The sequence below is a fragment of the Podarcis vaucheri genome (assembly GCF_965113315.1).
Source record: "Podarcis vaucheri genome assembly, chromosome: 13".
Taxonomy (NCBI): Eukaryota; Metazoa; Chordata; class Lepidosauria; order Squamata; family Lacertidae; genus Podarcis; species Podarcis vaucheri.
Genome location: NC_138751.1, coordinates 83,615 through 102,009, shown reverse-complemented (window position 1 = coordinate 102,009; position 18,395 = coordinate 83,615). Strand labels below are relative to the sequence as shown.

The 18,395-nt window shown below is 50.3% G+C and overlaps 1 protein-coding gene across 3 annotated transcripts in view; it reads left to right on the top strand.

Moving 5' to 3' along the window:
• The window catches only part of LOC309516715 (NXPE family member 3-like), a 37,676-nt gene extending 20,256 nt beyond the window's left edge, over positions 1-17,420 (top strand). Inside the window, exons 1-6 of one of the 3 annotated variants that reach the window (XM_082195508.1) lie at positions 9,216-9,647; positions 9,776-9,934; positions 13,564-14,294; positions 15,428-15,501; positions 15,733-15,945; positions 16,759-17,420. In XM_082195508.1, the coding sequence (XP_082051634.1) occupies positions 9,342-9,647; positions 9,776-9,934; positions 13,564-14,294; positions 15,428-15,501; positions 15,733-15,945; positions 16,759-17,288 (2,013 nt within the window). In that variant the 5' untranslated portion in view covers positions 9,216-9,341 and the 3' untranslated portion in view covers positions 17,289-17,420. Of the gene's footprint in view, positions 1-9,215; positions 9,648-9,775; positions 9,935-13,563; positions 14,295-15,427; positions 15,502-15,732; positions 15,946-16,758 lie in introns of those variants that run through there. The other 2 variants (XM_082195509.1, XM_082195510.1) reach the window with 2 other exon arrangements.
• Positions 17,421-18,395: the final 975 nt, after the last annotated feature.

The window sequence follows — 18,395 nt, the reverse complement described above, 5'->3', positions numbered from 1 at the left end:
CACTACGAGTCTTTTTTGGGGCGTGTCTCGCTTCTTCACAAAGAATACAGGACTGCCCCCCGCTGCCTGGGACTCTCGGATGAAACCGCGCTCCAAATTATGATCTATGAACTCTTTGAGTTCCTGCAGTTCGTCTTCAGACATGGAATACAGCTTCCCTTTGGGCAGCGCCGCCCCTGGCAGCAGGTCAATCTTGCAGTCATATGGTCTGTGGGGGGGTAGCTTGTCTGCCTCCTTCTCGCAGAAAACCTCCAAAAATTCTGCGTACTTGTGGGAAACCGCTTGCAGCGTGCCTAGCTGCAGCTGTGACTCCTCTTGCTCCCCTTCCTGCTGGGGCATGATGCAGTGTTCAGCACAAAAGGAAGAGCCGAAGGTCAGCTGCCTCTGGTACCAAGCCAGCGTCGGGCTGTGCTTGTCCAGCCAACTCATGCCCAATACAATAGGCGTGTCCGACAGTTGAGTGACGTTGAAGCTGATGATTTCCCTGTGATTTCCAAGCCGCAGCACCATAGGTGGCGTCTGCTTCACCACTTGCCCCCCTAGCAGCTCCCTGCCATCCACCGTGACAACCTGCAGGGGCAGCGTGGCAGGCAGCAACTGTATAGCGTGCCGGTCGACAAAGTCCTGCCCTATGAAGTCTGCATTGCTTCCCGAGTCGACGGTGATTGGCACGTCCATGGTGATTCCATTGGGTAGCTGGAGCGATGCGGTGAGCCTCACTACTGGCTTGGGCGGGAGGGGGTCCATGGGCGGTAAAATCTCTGGGGACTGCTTCACTGACACGTCTGGCTGGGCCCCAGTGCCTCTTCCTCCAGCCAGACATCGTCGTTTCCCTGCTGTGGTTCTCCGTGCTGCGTTGCTGCAGTCACCATTGCTGAGGCTGCAGTGTGCTTGTGGAACCTCCGGGGACACTCTTTCGCCATATGCCCTGGATCTTCGCAGATATAACACTTCCTGTTCCCTCTAGGAGGCTTCGCTTTCACTGCTGCCGGTGCTAGGGCTCTGGCTGCTGACTGAGCCCTTGCACTCCCAACCTCCATCGGTTCCACCCCTCCCCCTGTTGGAGGCGTGGATTGCACACGCGCTGCTTCTCTGGGAAGGAAGGAGGAGCCCCTGGCTGGTTCGCGCCCGCTGCGCCCTTCGTCCCTGCTCCACGGACGTTCTTCCAGCCGCACCCCCACTGCCAGCGCCCTCTGAACGATCTCCTGCGTGGTCCGGGGTCTCTCCCCCCTCGCAATCTCATCTTTGACCGAGTTGTGCAAGCCCTCCCAAAAAAGGTCTCTGACAGGAGCCGAATCTCTGTCCCATTCCAGGGCACTGACCAAAGCGAAAAAGCGGGCATGATACTGCCTTACGCTGGCCCTCCCTTGCCTTAGTCCATGCACCTCCTTTCGGGCAATATCCACGTCAATGCTTGATAAAAAACAGCCATCCATCGCTTTAATAAAGGCGTCCGCATTTTGGAGCGCAGGATCCTTATCTCTCCACAAATTGCGCAGCCATGCTTTAGCGTCTCCATGCAAATGGGACATGATGAACCCCACTTTCTCTTGTTCATCTCTAAAGTCTTTGTGCAGCAGTTGCAGTGCACACATTACATCTGCTCTAAAGTTGGGGTACTGTTGCAAATTCCCATCGAAGTGAGAGACCAGACCGCCTGTGCGTCTCCCCAACCCAATCCCCTCTGGTTTGGGTGTCTGTTGCCCTTGCTTCGTAAGCACGTCCAACCTGACCTGGAGATCCCTGTAGGCGGCAGCTGCTTCTTCCTCTCTCTTCCTGGACGCCAGCGCCTCGGCATTCAGTCGTGAAACTGCTTCTCTGAGTTCCGTTATTTGCTGTTCGGCCGTCATATTGTCTGCCGTTCGTGAGCTCTCTTGTAGGCACCCGCTTTCTCTCCTCTCCGCGAGGCCGTGGATGCCCACAATTTGAAGGGACGGAGCTTACTGTCAGGGTTACTTCCAGATCCTAGCTCACAGAGGATCACGCTAGCCAGCGATCGTCAAATAAAAGTCTTTATTGAGTTACAGTCTCCATTCTCGAGCTGCTGCGTGCAACCCTACGTCTTATGCTTAGATCGGCGAAGCTCCGTCTGAGTCTCCGCCCCTTGCGCACCAACTTAATATCCTAGCCCTGCTCCACCTTTTCCGCCTGACAGTTCTCCTCTGGGTCCCTCTGCCCCCCTGGGTCTCTTCCTTCCGGGATTCTTCTGACGCTGACCCCCCTGACTCTCCTGTCTCCTTGCGCCGGGCTTTAGGACCTGGCTCCCTTTCCGGGCTGCCTACTGCGCCACCTTCCTGTGCATTTGAACTTGGCGCGCGCGCCCAACCTTCCACCTTCCGTCTAACCGTCACTTCGCTCCCCGATGAAGGTGTGGCCACTCCTGACTCGTGCCCTCCCTCCTGTTGCGAGCTGCCAGCGCTTGATCCCTGGCGCTCTTCCTCTTTCCTACTCTCCGGCGGTGACGCTGGTCCCGATTTCCAACTGCTTCCCTCTGAGTCCCCTCTGGCTCTATCTTCCTGGGGTGTCCCCCTAGTCTCCCCCCTTGCCCTGGCCACTGGTGCTCCTTTTTGTGAATCTTCTGATTCACTGGAAAGACTCGGAGATCTCGGGTCGTCGTCATCACTCATCCTTTCTTCTGCCTCCTCCCCCTCGCTCTCTGTTTCCTCCCTTGCCCTCGCCTCTGCTCCTGAACCCCTGACAGTACCCCTAGGTATCTGAACTTGGTGTGGCAAAGTTTTATTTTGGTGACCTTCGTGAGTTCTTTTTGGGTGTGAGGAGGGGTGTTGAAGCACATAGCTTCTGACTTTGTAAAATTTACCTGTAGGCCCGACACCATTGCAAATGTGTTGAGTTCTCTGATTAGGGAGGTTGCTGTGCTTATGGGGTCTGGTGTTGTGACCATTAGGTCATCTGCAAAGAGCCCTAATTTATAGGTTCTGCCTTTTATTTCCACTCCCTTGATGTCTGTGGCTGCTCGGATGCGGATTGCTAGGGGTTCCAGGGCCAGGATAAATAAGAAGGGAGACAGTGGGCATCCTTGTTTCGTGCCTCTTTGGATAGCTATAGTGTTAGAGTCCATATTGTTAGTTCTGCATTTTGCTGAGGCTTGGGAGTATATTTGTTTGAGGATTTGTAGGAAGTTGGGGCCAAATTTCATGTTAGTTAGTACTGCTAGTATGTATTTCCACTCCAAGCAATCAAAGGCTTTGAGGATGTCTAGGGACATAATTGTCAATGGGAGTTTGGTTGCCTTGCTGTGTTCGATCAGGTTCAGTAGTTTCCTGATGGGGTCTGTTATATTGCGGCCAGGGACAAAGCCAGTCTGGTCTGGGGCTATTAACTTGTGTAGGAAGATTTTTAGGCGGTTGGCCAAGATTGATGTGAATATCTTGTAGTCTTGGTTTATTAATGAGATTGGGTGTATGATTCTACTTTGAGGCTGTCTTTTAGTGGTTTTGGGATGGAGACTATTTTGGAGTGGGTCCAGGTTTTGGGGATGGGGCCCCCTTTTATGATGTCGTTGAATAGGCGGGTCATGTAGGGCATCAAGGGTTCTTTGAATTTCTTATAGAATTCTGCTGTGAAGCTGTCTGGGCCTGGGGCTTTGTGTGGTTTCAGGTTTTTGAGGACCGCATCTATTTCCTCTGGGGTGATAGGGCTGTCCATGAATTCCTGTTCCTCATCAGTTAGGGTAGGCATGGTCAGTCCTGCTAGAAATGTTCTGATTTCCTTCTCTGGTGGGTTATGGGAGGTGTATAGGTTGGAGTAGAATTCTGCAAATTCTGAGGTTATTTCTTCGGGAGAGAATGTTATGTTGCCGTCTTTTTTGGTGATGCAGTGTATTATTGTTTTGAGTGCTTTTTTCCTACATCTATTTGCTAGTAATCTGGAGTTTTTCCCTCCATATTCGTAGAAACGTTGTTTAGATTATAGAATGTTGATCATTGTTTTGTTAATTTCTAGGGAGTCTAGTTCTCTCCTCAGAGTTTTTTAGATCCTGTTTGTTTGTAGTGTGATGAGAGGGCTGTGATGTCTTGTTCTATTATGCTAATTTTTGAGGAGGTTTGTTTTTTAAGGAATGTTTTCTCTTTTATGCAAGCTCCTCTGGTGACCGCTTTCATTGCGTCCAATAGGAGGGGGGTTGTTATATTGTTTACATCATTTTATTTGAAGTAGTTTTGGAGGGTTTTTGTGAGACTCTCTCTAATTTGTTTGTTTGTAGTTAGGATGGGACTGAAGGACCATGATGGGGTGGTTTGTGTTCCTTCTCCTATTTTAACAATGACTTCTACTGGGGCGTGGTCTGTGATTTTAATGTTACCTATGTTTGTTGATTCTACTGAGGGGATCAGACCCTGTGTGAGTAGAATGCTGTCCAGTCTAGACACTGTATCATGGCGTCCCGATTGGAATGTATGGCTGATGTCTCCTGGGTTTTGCTCACCCCAAATGTCATAGAGACCCCTGTTTTTTAGCATTTTTAGTAACTTGTAAGAGTTCCTGGTTGTTGGGGGTTTCCTTCGGAGGAAGGTTGCCCATGGGGTTGTGGGGTGGATATCTTTCAGGGATATACCTTTCATATTTAGATTGAGGTCCCCTCCTAGGATTGCTTCCCCTTCAGAGAAGGAGAGGAATTTGTTTAGTGTCTTCTGGAAGAATTCTAATTGTTTCGTGTTTGGGGCATATATGGAGCCGATTGTCAGTTTGATTTTGCCATCTAGTGTCCCTTTAGCGAAAATGAATCTGCCTTTTTTGTCCTTGAGGACTGTTGTGGCAATGAAGTTCAGGTCTCTACTGAGTATTATGGCTACACCACGAGCTTTCCCTGAGCCTTGTGCGACCTACTGTTGACTGAAGCGGGGGTCGCTCAGGAGTTTGCTGCCTTTGGGTGGGTTGTGTATTTCTTGTAGGAAGGTGATGTGTGGTTTCATGGTGTTTATGTATGAGGTGATGCGTTTTCTTTTGATGGGGTTTCCCAGCCCCCTCACATTTAATGTGATTGCTTTTAGGTTAGCCATCTTGCTTATCTATTATGTGGGGCGATTCCCTGCCAACCCGTTCGGGTTGTCTTGTGTCTCTCTCTTCGTGTTGTTTAAAGAACCAGTGGGGTTGCGCTGACCTAGGGTGTGATGGGTGGGGGGCTAATGGGATTAGAGTAAGATTTGAGTTAAAGAGTAGGGGGTAAGTTGTAGAGAGTTTCCTATATGTAGTCATATAGGAGTTTGTTTGGGGTATTTTAGGCCATCTGGCATTTAGCCAGTTGGTCCTAGGTCTCAGCTGGTGTGGAAGGCCGTGTTCAAGACATGCCATCCCCCCTGTTGTTTGCGATAGGGGGTGATCAGTGAGACAGTGTGAAGTGACTTTGTAACGCCGCTGTCAGGTATAAGGTTCATAAGCAATGTTGCCAATGTTATGAGCAACATTGTTGGGGTGGGGATGTGGGTGCTGGTACGCTCTGGTGCCACCATAGTGCTGGTTGGGTATCAGATTTTAGCCTGATTGTGGGTTGTGTTATTAAGGTTGGAGGAGTTGTTTTTCCCTAGTATGGAGTATGGGGGTGTTGAAGGTGTGGGTGATGGGGAATGTGGTTGAGGTCGTCTGGACTGGTGTTGGGGTGGGGATTCCTGTGGGGGTGTGGGGCTGGGGGGGGATGTTGATGGTGTTAACTAAATCTGTGTTTTTTTTGGGGGGGGAGAAAGGGGGAAAGGGGGGGAATCACCAGTCCTTCAGTTTGTGGTTTTTCCTGGTTGCTTCATTCAGCTGGGGTTGTTGTTGTTGTAGGGTTGTCCATCTGCGATGAATTGGTTTGGTTAATCTTGGTCTGGTTTCTTGTGTCGTATGGCCGGCGGGACGGTTCTGAGCATGATGCTTGCCTGTATTGGTTTGTGTTGTTGTGCCGCTTCTGTTGTTTCTTTTTCTTCTGTACCGTTGTCCAGTTGTTTGCTGTTGTTTCCTTGTGGTTGGGGCTGTCACTTGGTGGGTTTGTCGGTTGCCATTCCGGTGGGAGGTCGAGTTCAACGTTCTTTAGTAGTTGCAGAGCCTCAGGTATGTTGGTAGCCATGTGTTGTGTTGTATTGGTTGTTACAATGAGGCGGAAGGGGAAGCCCCATCGGTATTTGATCCCTGCTTGTTGGAGACACTGGGTGCATGGGCGCAGGCTTTTCCTCCGGTTTAGGGTATCCTGAGATAAGTCCTGTAAGGCCAGAATGGGGATTTCTCCATATCAAAGGTTGGTTGAGTTTCTGAGGTGGTTCCATACCTCTTCCTTCTTTTTGTAGCGTGTGAAGCATACAATGATGTCTCTTGGGGGGGCGCTGGGTTTTGGCATAGGTTTTAGGGCTCTGTGAGCCCTCTCCAAGTCATCTGCCTCAAGTTTCAGGCTTGGGATTGTGTTTTTCAGCCAGTGTATAATTAGGTCTGCTGGGCTTTTCTCCTCTGTTTTTTCAGGAAAGTTGCGGAAGCGGATGTTACAACGTCTATTGGGGTCTTCAAGGTCGGCTTGCTTAATTTTCATCTCTCTGTGTTCTGCTTCCATTTGGTTTACCAGTTCGTCCAGTTTCTTGTTCACACGTGCGTTCTCCTCCCGGTATTGCTCTATTATTCTTTCTTGCATTTGGTTCTTGTTCTCTAGGGCTTCCACTTTGGAGGTTAGATTGTTGATTAGTACCTGCATGGGAGCCATTGTGGCCTTCAGTGTTTCTTCTAATCGTGCTTCTAATCTTGCTTCCATTTCCCTTAGATCTCGTTTCGTTATTGGGTGGTCATCATCTTGAAGGGGAGTTACCGTCTTAGCATTGTTTGCCATCTCCCTGGTTGGTGTCATCTCGGTATCCCAGATGGTCTTGGTTTGAGGTTGGCTTGGCGTCCTCTTGGGATAGGGCGTGTGGTGGTTAGGAGTTGTGGCAGTGGTGATTCCTGGGTATTGTTGGGTTGCTGAGCTGATCAGGCTTTGTTGGCTGGTGGCTTTTACAGAGCGTTTGGATTAGGTGGTCATTTGTGTCACTTCTAGCCTGTGTTTTAAGAACTTCTTTAGGGCTTCTGTAGATGCCTCAGAAGTGCCGCCGAGGCGGGGGGGGGCAGGTAAGCAGAGATGGGTAGACTAACGGACAGACAGTTCATATAAAGGGAGGGGGGTTAGCAGGTAGAGATGCAAGAGATTAGAGGGGTGGGGCCAGGGGAAATATGTGTTTAGGAGGGGGTTGTATATGCCCAAAGGGGTATTGGGGTCCAGTTAAGGTGGAAGTTGGGGTTGGGAGTGCGCTCAGAAACAGAGACAGACAAATAGGCTATATGTAAAGGGTGGAGGGAGAAAAAAGGGAAGAAGAAGAAGAAGAAGAAGAAGAAGAAGAAGAAAGAAAGAAGAAGGGGGGAGGCAGGGGGAGAGGGGAGATTGGAGTAAAAGAGGAGAGAGAGAGAGAGAGAGAGAGAGAGAGAGAGAGAGTTGAAAGAGAGAGGAGAGATAGTACAGTAATATCAGCGGTATTAGAATGCAGCAGTAGTTTTAGCTATAGTATGAGGGGGGCAAATTATGATAGGGCGATATGAATGTGTGTATGTGTTTCCTTTAGGGGAAGGGGGGATGGAGAGAGGGAGGAGGGAGAGAAAAGGAGAGGAGGAGGGGGAAGGGTGGGAAAAGGAAGGAGAAGAAAAGAGAGGGGGAGAGGGGAGGGAGGGTGAGCTGCTGCAATGGTATGGGGGAAAGTCTTATTTTAAAAGAGGGGGTGGGGAAGGGTTCCCCTTTCAAAAACAAACTGACAGACAGGCTAAAAAGGGGGGTTGATTTTAAAAATATAAAAGGGATAGAAAACAAAATTGGGGATGGAAAATGAAAGGTGGGATAAAAGGAAAAAATGAGGAGGGGTGAAGATAGAGAGGGGAGAGCAAAGAGGGAGAGAAAAATAAAAAGGGGGAGTTGAGGGGGAGAGTATCAATAGCAATAGCAGTGATATGGAGGAAATTTTTGTTTTAAAAGAGAGTGGTGGTCGTAGCTGGGGGCGAAAGATTCCCCCCTCAAGAACAAGCCAACAAATAGAAAAGAAAGGGCTTTAAAAAGAGAAGGGGGAAAATTGTATGGTGTGTTTTTTTTTTAAAAAAAGAATATTTCCCCCTAATTATTGTTATTATTTTTTGTTTGTAAAAAAGTAATTAAAAATGTATGGGTAAAAGATAAAAATTAGAATTAAAGGTAAAAAAAGGGGGTGTTGTCTTTAGATAGATAGAGCTTTTAAAAAAAAATGAGTAAAGTATAGGTAAAAGAGGATAGGTAAAAGAGAGTGGAAAGTCTGGGGCGAAGTGGCAGTCCCAGGAAATGGCCTGTGGTGGTTCAGGGCTGTTTTCTGGGTACTGCCATTTTAATTCTTAAGAGGGGAGTTTGAGGTAGAAATAAAATGAGGTTTAAATTGAGGGTGTGTGTGTGTGGAAAAGTGTGTCTTTAAATAGTGTGTAGAAAAGATAGAATTAAAAATAAAGATTCAAATAAAGGGTGGCTGCAGCAGCAGTGGCGCCACTCTTTTAAAAAGAAAAATGATAAAAGTAGGTATATGGGGGGGGGAATAAAAAAGAATTTTTTTAAAAAAAAAGGGAGAGGGGGAGGAAGGAGTTAAAAAGGGGATTATAATTTTTTTTTAAAAAAAAAAAAGGAAAAAAGAAGGGAGCAGTTTCTTCCTTTCTGCTGATCTCCTTTGTCATGCGGTTTTCCTCTGTTTTCCTTGCCGCTGGAGGCCACGTGTTTTCGGAGCCTCTTTTGCCTTCCCGTGCTCACCTACCTCCCCTCTTCTTTCTCCTCGGCAGAGATGGGGGCAGCAGCGGTAAAGTTGGGGCTCCTTTTTCTTTCTTTTTCTTCTTCTTTCCCCCTTTTCTTTTTCTCCCTCTCTGCGTTAGCTCCACTGTCCTCCTGGTTTTGGAGCTCCTCTCCAGTCTGTTCTATTGTTGAATATCTCTTCCTGTCAGAAAATTATTTCTGAGGTTTCTTGCTTCCATTTGAATTTCTGCCAAGCCTAACTCCTAACTGCATCTGCTGGCCTCTCTCTCTCCCCCCCCCGCCCCCACCCACAGCAAGAGGGGGGATTGCCACACAGCTCAGGGTTCAAATCCTCACATGAAGCCAGTCTCTACCTCTCAGCCCAACCTGCCTCTCAGGGATTAATATATAAATATAATTAATAATAATAATAATAATAATAATAATAATAATAATAATAATAATTCCACCTTGACGTCCACAGGAGGTGAGGCCTGGCGACTTATGTACAACATTGACTCATGTGGCTGCCTGCCCAGCCAGAGGAGTGGCTTTCCAGCAGCTGACCTGCCTCTCCCTGGTGGTTCCCGTTCCCTGGGAAATGGAGCTTTGCTCCTCAGGTGCTCCTTTTGAGAAGGCAGTCCAGGAGGAGACACCCTCTCCTCCTCCGCCCCTTCTGCAACTGTTCAGAGTTGCTTGCCCTGCAGACAATATTGGGGCCTTCCTCCTCTTCCTCCTCCTCCTCCATGGGCTCTGCCTCAGTTGCTGTGATGGCACCAGAGATGGGGCTGGGAAGGGGCCTCTGAGGAGGCCCTGGAGGAGGAGATCTGCTTGCAGAAGTCCCTTCCCTGGCAGGTGGCCATTGAGGTGGAGATCCAGTGCAGGAAGGGAGAGTCCTCCTCTCAAGGTCCGTAGCCTGGCTGTCAGAGTCCCACTGCAAGGTCCAGAGCGGGAGGCAGGCATGTCCCTGGACCCAGGGCTTCACTGCTCCACTCCCTTCCTCCCTTCACCTGGGCTGCTCTCTGCCCCTCGCAGGTTGCGCTTGGCCTCTTTGAGGGTGAGTCACTCCCACATTCATGCCCCGTCAGCACAGACCGTCCTGCAGAGGAAGCAATGAGACACCTGGCCAAGAAGACGTCTGGGGGCTGCCGACCAGCTGCCTTTTTCTGCTTTGGACTAACCCTCCTGCTGGTGGTGAGTCAAGGGGGCAGGTGGACTGGGGGAGTAACATAGCAACATGCTCTCTAAAAATACCAGGCCTGGGTGGGGGTAAAAGCTGAATGGAGCCCTTTGGGAGGATGCAGTCTTTCGAGGGGCTGGTGGGTGTTTTGGGGGGGTGGGAGCATCGTGGTGGTTTGTGCATATCCTGGGGCTGCTGCTGGTCACTGGGCTAAGCCATGTTGCCCCCAACTAAAAAGCCCCTGCAGGGAGTGGGGAGGGCTCAGTGGGGTTGACTTTGGGGTGTGCATGTGATTGAAAAGGAATGGCGATGTGGGTCAAGAGCGGGCATCTTGCCTGTGTGGGGCCTGTTCCTGGTCTGTCCTTGCTCAGCCCCACTACTTGCATTCGCCACCAAGCCAGACAGTGTCAGACAGACGTGCAACCTGAGCGGGGGGGGGGGGTGTCCCATCCCGAAGTTCCCACAAGAACTTACAAAAGACCCATGGGGGGTGTCTCTCCTTCCTTTGAGGTTTTTAAGCAGAGGTGTGTGGCTATCTGTCTTGGATGCTGTAGTTGAGATTCCTGCATTGCAGGGGGTTGGACTATGTGAAATATAAAACACCGGCCCCAAGACTCTGGGTCCTGGGACCTTTAAATAAAAAATTGAGCAAAATTGGTGAAGCAGCAAAAAGTTAGTTTATTGATTACATATACGTTTCTTTCAAGATTTGGGCGTCCCAAAAGCAGGTACACCCCAGTTTAGTAAAACACAAGTTTATATCACCTGTTCCCCATTGGGTGGAGGCACACAGGGGTTACAGTCTTATCAGGACCGCTTAATTAAAATATTAAACTCTCTGCCCCTATTGACATCCCTCTAAATCCAGGGACCATCACTCTTAATTACCGTACTTTTACCCAAATAAGAAAGTGTGTTCTCATGCATTTACCCAAGCGATGAAGCCACATCCTGACCACCCCTTAGGCGCACATGATTTCTATCCAGTTCTACCCTACTGAAGTGTCTAAACCACATTCCAGCAGTAAGCCACCCTGTTTTCTGGCATTCTAACCCCAAGCCAGTAAAGATAAGTCCCCAAGCGAGTCTATGGTTTCTGAGTTGTTGCAACATTCTGCTCAGAAGCTGCAACTATTGGAGGCCTTTTGACCTTTTATGCTTTTGTGAAAAAGAGACATTTTTATTCCTTACAGACCAGATGACCCTCGGGGTCCCTTCCAGTTCTACGATTCTACGATTCCATGAGCTGCCTCTTGGTTTGCCTGGAGTGCTCACATTTTGCTCAGTAAAGTTTCAGGGGCAAGTGAGCTGGGTGCCAAAGGGAATGAGATGTGGAAGAGCCCATCTCTCGGGGAAAGGGGTTGGGCTGGGTGGTCTTCTGAGTTCTGAGGGGGGGGGCCTTGTGCTTTGCTGGCCACTTGGGTGGGCAGGGGGGAAATGCAAAAAGCTTGACTGACTGGTGGAGATGAGAGGGAAGTGCTGCTTAATCCCCCTCCAGCCCTTCTCAGCCAGGGTTCTGGATGTGCACATTTAAGGGACACGGCTTCCCCCCAAGGATCCTGGGAGCCATAGTTCACCCCCAACTGGACCAGATTTCCCCTCACCCAAACAAAATCCAGGAATCTTTGAGGGGAGTCGTGTGGTGCCTCTATCTAAGTTGGCAGAAGTTACTTAAACATCTTCCTTTGGGGCCAAACACACTCTGCAATGGTTTGCCCTCAGAATCCCTGCTGGATTTGGAGCTTGGAGGAGGGGATTTGTCCCCCTGCCCTCCCTCTCCCTCTGAAGGAAGAGGACTTGCAGAATTGATGGGTGTTGCTGTGTGTTTGGTGTGTGTGAGGAGCAAAGTAAGAGCAGTCCAAATTGGGAGTTAAGATTAAAAATGGAAAAGGTAGCTTTGCTTTAAAAATAAAATCAAAAACTTCCTTACAGTAGCTTCTTGTGCAGGGTCAATTTTTTGAGAGAAAATGTCTCTTGCTCCCTCCCCCAAAGGAAACTGGGAAGTTTGTGTGTGTGTGTGTTAGCAGGGGCTCTGCCTCCGGGCACTCCCCTCCCCTCCTTCCCTTTGGCTCTTCCCAGATCCTTCTTGGAAGACTCTGTTCCTGCTGGGTTGCCGCAAATATAATAAGCGGTTGTTGAGAGTATGATGGATGCTCCTTCCACTTCCGGAGCCGCACCTCAGCCTCAGATGTTTGGATTGCACCTCCCTGCCTTCCATAGTTCACTCAGCCCCACAAGGGCACCAGCGGAGCTCAACCAGGAGATGCCCTGCTCCCCTCTGCCCTGCCCCTCCCTCCTGCAGGGCTTGGGGTCCCAGTGGGCTGGAGAAGGGTCCCATCCTCAGGGTTGGGGGGGGGGGTCTGCTGAACCTTGAAGGAGCTCAGTTTTCCTCCCTTCTTGCTTCTCTCTTGACTCATGGCTTCCCGGGGCTGAGGAGAAGCAGGGTCAGCCTGGAATAATATTGAGTTGGATAATGGCTGGTGGGAAAGGGGTTAGGCAGGGACCCTCTCCTCTACACTCTGCTGCCCCCCCCGCCCTTCAGACTGCTCAGGCCAGGTAGAAACCTCCTTCTACTAAGTAAGACGTAGGAAATGCCACTAAAACAATTTTGCTTTATCCCAAAGCTGTGGAAACTTTAAAGATATTGTACACTTTATCCAAAAACGGTGTTTTTCTTGACTGAAAGTTACTCTGGCTGCTACTTCGTTCTGCAGCTCTAGCAGCACTTCTTGCAAAGAAACAGCAACGTCTTTTTCTTGTTTATTTCTCTAGGTCACTTCTGTTTTCTTCACTTCTCACTTCTCTCTCTGCCCCCCCCCCAGTCTCGTGCCGTACCCGCCCCCATTTACACGATTTTCATCTGTGGCCCCCTTGGAATATCCTGGGGGGAGGGCCCAGGGAGCCATATGGCCCCCAGTTGAGAAACACTGCGCTAAAAGATGGCCAGAATGCAGAAGCCTAATACAAAAAAGTCATAAAAATCCAAATCTGTCAGGAGCACCCATCCCTCTGCCCTTCAGCCTCACTGGAGGCACCTGGCGCACAGAGGGAATAGACACCCCCCTGCGCAAAGCCCGGGTCTGGGGTCTCTCCTTGGTAGCCGGCGGGCATCGTGGGGAGCGCGGAAAGACCCGGTGCAGGATGTGAACGGCCATGTTTATGCTGTGAAGCGCCCTGAGATATATGGATGAAGGGCGGTATACAAATTTAATTCACCACCACCATCATCTTCGAGGGTGGGGGCTGGGAAAAGAGGGGGGGTTCTCCCTTTCTAGACCTCTTTAAAATATGCTCGCGATGGCTCCTGGCCACAAAGGCTAAGCGTGGCACTCAGTGGCGTAGCGTGGGGGTGCAGGGGGGGGGGCGGCCTCACCTGGCGCAACATCTGGGGGGCGCGCTCCACGGGTTAGGGGGCGCAAAATCCACGGGTTAGGGGGCGCAAATTACTTGCCTTGCCCCGGGTGCTGACAACCCACGCTACGCCACTGGTGGCACTCTACAGAGGCAGCCCTGCCAGAAGGGGAGACGGCCCTGCGCTTGGAGCCTGCTCGCGAGTTTTCCTTCGAGGCACCCTAGAGCCAGCAGCCACAGGCTCTTCCGCCGCTCTGCTGCCCGCCTGACGGCTCTCCTTCGGTCTCCGCAGGTGCTGTACTACATCATCGCCCCCGAGGAGGAGTCCTGGGCCCAGTCGGCGCGCCCGCCCGCGCGCGCCCCCCGCCCGGCCCCGATGCCCTCCCCAGACGCCCGCGAGATGCAGGCGCTGCTCCGGCTGATCGCGTGGCCGGCTCCCGCCGAGGCCGCCGACGTGGCGTTCGCCAGCTCGACCAGCCCGGAGAAGAGCGGCTATGCGCTCCTGCACGCCCCGCGCAGCTACACGGTGGGCGACACGCTGCTGGTGCGCCTGGAGGCGCGCGACCACGCCGGGCGGCGCAAGCGCTACGGGGGCGACTTGGTGCGCGCCAAGGTGCACTCGCCGGAGCTGAAGGCGGCCGCGGCCGGGACGGTGCAGGACCACGGCAACGGCTCCTACACGCTGGCCTTCCCGCTGCTGTGGGCGGGCGCCGTGCGCGTGGCGGTGCGCCTCACCCACTCCAGCGAGGCGGTGGCGCTGTTGCGCCGCATCCGCCGCTCGCAGCCCTCCACGGTCGCCTTCTCCGGCTACTTCGCGCAGTCAGACCAGCCGGGCAAGGAAGAGGTGACCGAGTGCAACGTCCACCCGCCGCCCGGGCCAGCCTGCCAGTACGTGGACCCGGGCACCGGCGAGCGCTGGTTCTGCGTGCGGCCCCAGGCGTACCCTTGCGCGGCCCTTGTGCGCCACTCGTCGGGGCGCTACAAAAGCGTGCTGGCGCCCAGGGAGAAGGCTTTCTTTGCGAGGTGAGGGGGGCGGCGGGGAGGGTGCCAAGTCGCCCAGGAGGCTTGTTAGACAGTTCTTTCAAAGAGAGAGGTGGGGTTTTGTTTCTGCTTTTAATAAGGTTTTGTTAAAGCATTTTCATAACAGAGTAAGAGAAAATAAACTACAGTAGATGAAAACAAACAGCGAGAGAAAGAGAAGAGAAAACACCAAAGGAAAACAAAAAGAGAAAAGGAAAGGAAAGGGGGAAATGAAAAGAGGAAAACAGAGGGAAAGTAAAAAATACTTCTTATTTTTTGGCTGTCAGTTACATAAAATATTCACTCTAGAATGACCTACAACTGGCAATATTTCCCGAAACTTCCAACACAAATGTCACAGATTAATTCATTTTCCTTTTTACACAAGGAAGGTGTTCTCTAATTATTTTTATTAATAAACGTTAGCAATCGTTTTTCTCTAATCAGACATATCAGCTTTGTTTCCAGCAACTTCAACAACCTCCATATTAAACAATAATAAATAATTCCATCTTTGTCCACACAAGAGTCTCTCTGCTGTAATCATATATTTTAAAAAATTCCACAGTTCTTTTCTAATGTTTTGAATAATTTTTATATGCAGTCGACAAAGAATCAGAAGTTCTCCTTTTTTCTTTCTTCTTTTCTTTCCCTCCTATTTTTCTTTTTCATTTTTTGTTTGTGCTTTTATTTAGATCTGTTTCTTTTATCTTTGATATTCTCAAAAGATATTTGATATTAATTTTTGTATATCCCCACCCCCAACAGAATCTTTTGAAGAAAAACAACAAAGAGCAGGGTGGGGAGGGGAGGGCAGGGGAGGCGCCCCTCCATCTCCCAGGGGCCACCTGGGCGGCTTCTGCAGAGTGTCTCTCTGGACCCTGACTCCAAAGCCATCCTGTGACCCTTTCGTGTAAAAGCAGCAGGTAGGAAAGGCTGAGATGAGGCAGGTGAAGGTGCCTGAGGGAGATGCACCAGCAAGGTCAGTCAGTAGCCAGAACCAGCCTCTGGAGGGGCTCTGGGGGCCCTTGATGCCCTTTCTTCTTCCCTAGAGCCAGGAGAAGCGCAGCCCAGGCAGCAGCACCTGCAGGACCCCCTCTTCCCCTTCCCCACTTCTCATTTCTCTGTCCACACAGGGCTGTGACAGACCAACCCATCCCAGGGAGTGTGCCTGTTATCCAGGTGCTGTCCAAGCCCCAGCAGGCCATCGGTGAGTTGCCAGGGGGGGTCAGTTGCCCCCTGCTGGTTCCTGGTCCCTTTATTACCTGGTCACATATTTCTCTAACATATTTCAAGTCCAATCAAGTTGGCTGGAAATACTTGATAATGGATGTCGGAGACATCCTTTTGAAATGGTGAATTCCTGTCTTTTTGGACAGAGTGGCACTTTTCGGGCCTGGTGGGAGCTGACCATCTCTCTCCTTTGCCCACTTTCCTGCAGTGACGCCACCCCCTCAGCCGTGCCGCCCTGGCCTTGTCCCCACCAACCCAGCGGGCTTCTACTACCAGGACACCTGGGTTTCCTTGCTGTGTTCTAGTCGGCCCTTCACTACTCCAGACTCGGCCCTCAGCTGCCTGAAAGGAAAGATCGTCCACATGGTTGGAGACTCCACCCTGCGCCAGTGGTGGGAGTTCCTGGTGGGATTCATCCCTTGTGAGTGCCTGCTCCCCTGGGGTAGTGGCAGGGGGGACACTTTGGGCATTCAGGTGGAACCGGAGGCAGGTTGAGCTGGGCTGAGCTGAGGAGACCAGGCAAAAAGAAATGGAGGGAAGAGGACAATGAGCAGGGGGTACGGGGGAGGTCCCATTTGGTCATGCCAGGTGGAAAGAGGAGGAATGGATGGCTGGGGCTAGGAGAAGCATGGAAGGGGCCAAAGAACTATATTTTACCCAACATGAGTCTCGAACCCATGACCCTGAGTGAAAGATTCTTGTGCTCTACCAACTGAGCTATCCAGCAACTCTTCAAATCCTGGTCTCTCCAAGGTCTGAGTCCAACACTCCAACCGAGCGGGTTCTCAAAGGGTGTGGCACACCATAGTGGGGTAGCAGGAGAGGATAGCAAGTGTGGCAGAAGATTCAAGGGCAATCATTTTTTGCATTTGCAGAATATGGATAGATATATTTTCCAAATGAGAGCAAGAGCCTCAAGAAATGCTGAGGACAATCCAACTTGGGTTTTCCAACACATTTCTTATTAATGAAAAAGTTTGGTGTGGCGGGAATAGATTTTTATTCCAAAAGTGCAGCCCAGAGAATAAAGTTTCAGAACTTTACTCCTGAGTTGCAGAAGGTTGGAGTAGATGACCCTTGGGGATCCCTTCCTACTCTGTGATCCTAACCACTACTCTAGCCGCTACACCCCCTGTCCCTGTGAGGGTGGGCAGGACCCAGAGCAGGAGAACCCAGGGATGTTTGGGGTCTGAATCTCTCTCTGTCCCCCCTCTCTCGCTGCCCCTCTTGCCAGCACTCCAGCAGATCGACCTCCACGTCACTTACCAGTCGGGGCCTCTCCTGGCTGTGGAGGCCACCCGGGGCCTGGTGCTGAGCTGGCGTGCCCACGGTCTCCCTCTGCGCACTGGCAAGACCATGATGGCTGACTTGCACTACCTGGCCAATGAGCTGGATGCGCTGGGCGGTGGCCCTGACACCGTGGTGGCCTTCACACTCTGGGCGCACTTCACCACCTTCCCCCTGGAGGTCTACGTCCGGCGGCTGCGCCGGGTGCGGCAAGCTGTGGCCCAGCTCTTGGCCCGCAGCCCCCTCACCACCGTGGTCATCAAGACGGCCAACACCGGCTACAAGTCTGTCTACGGCAGCGACTGGCTCTCCCTGCAGCTGGACCACCTGCTGCGCGCCATGTTCGCCGGCCTGCGTGTGGCCATTGTGGATGCCTGGGCCATGACCTCCTGCCACTACCTGCCCGACAACATCCACCCTGGCAAAGTCGTGGTGAGGAATGAAGTTGCCTCCTTCCTCTCCTACGTCTGCCCGTGAGACTGAGCTAGGAGGGAGAGGGAAGGAGCCCCAGGCGGGGGTCTCCAGATGCCTTGCCACACTGCACAGCGGGTTGAAGATCCCTACAGTGGGGAAAGGGGCCTCCAGAAAAGTGGGGTGCACCCTTCCCCCCCAGCCACAAATGTTATTATTATTTTTTTCATTTCTTTTTATTGAATTTCACTTAGTTAACCAAAAAGGAAAACGAATCAACAATTACAAAAAAGATATAAACATAACATCAATTTCCATTACATTTCTTTGTCTTCACACTTGAATCTTTATGTCTTTAAATGCTTAAATCATTCCTCTACACACCTATTGACCTCCATCCCTCCCGATTTCAGGCTTCTTAGTATAAGTAATTTCTTTCTCCTGCAGCCGATAATTGTTAATGGTTTACACATCGTAAGATCTATGTCAAACCTGCTATAGTTTTTAAGTTTCTATAATTCCCTTCAATGTATATCATAAATTTGTTCCAATCGCTAATAAACTTTGTATTTTTTTGGTTTCTGATTTTTTGTGTCATTTTTGCTAATTCAAGAAATTCAAATAATTTTGTTTGCCAATCTCTAATCGCTGGGGTATTTGGACTTTTCCAATTTTGGGCAATTAATATTCTAGCGGCAACTGTAGCATACTGGAATAATGTCTTATCTTCTTTTTTTATTTCGTCCCCAATTATTCCTAGTAAGAAGGCCTCTGGCCTTTTGGGAAAAGTATATTTAAATATTTTTTTTAACTCATTATAAATAAGTTCCCAATATTTCTTCATTTCTTCGCATGTCCACCACATATGGAAAAAATTGCCTTCTTTGATTTTACACTTCCAGCAAACCTTATTTCCTGTTTTATACATTTTCCCTTGTTTTGCCGGAACCTATACATCATCTTTTCCAAATTTTCCCTAAGTGTGACACATGCCGTGAATTTCTTTCTGTTAGTCCATAATTTCAATCACTTATCATATTCTATATTATATCCCAGATCCATTGCCCATCGTATCATAACCTCCTTTATTTCTTCATCTTTGGTGTCCCATTCTAATAATATATTATACATTTTAGATAACAATTTGGATTTGCCTTCAATTATTTCTATCTG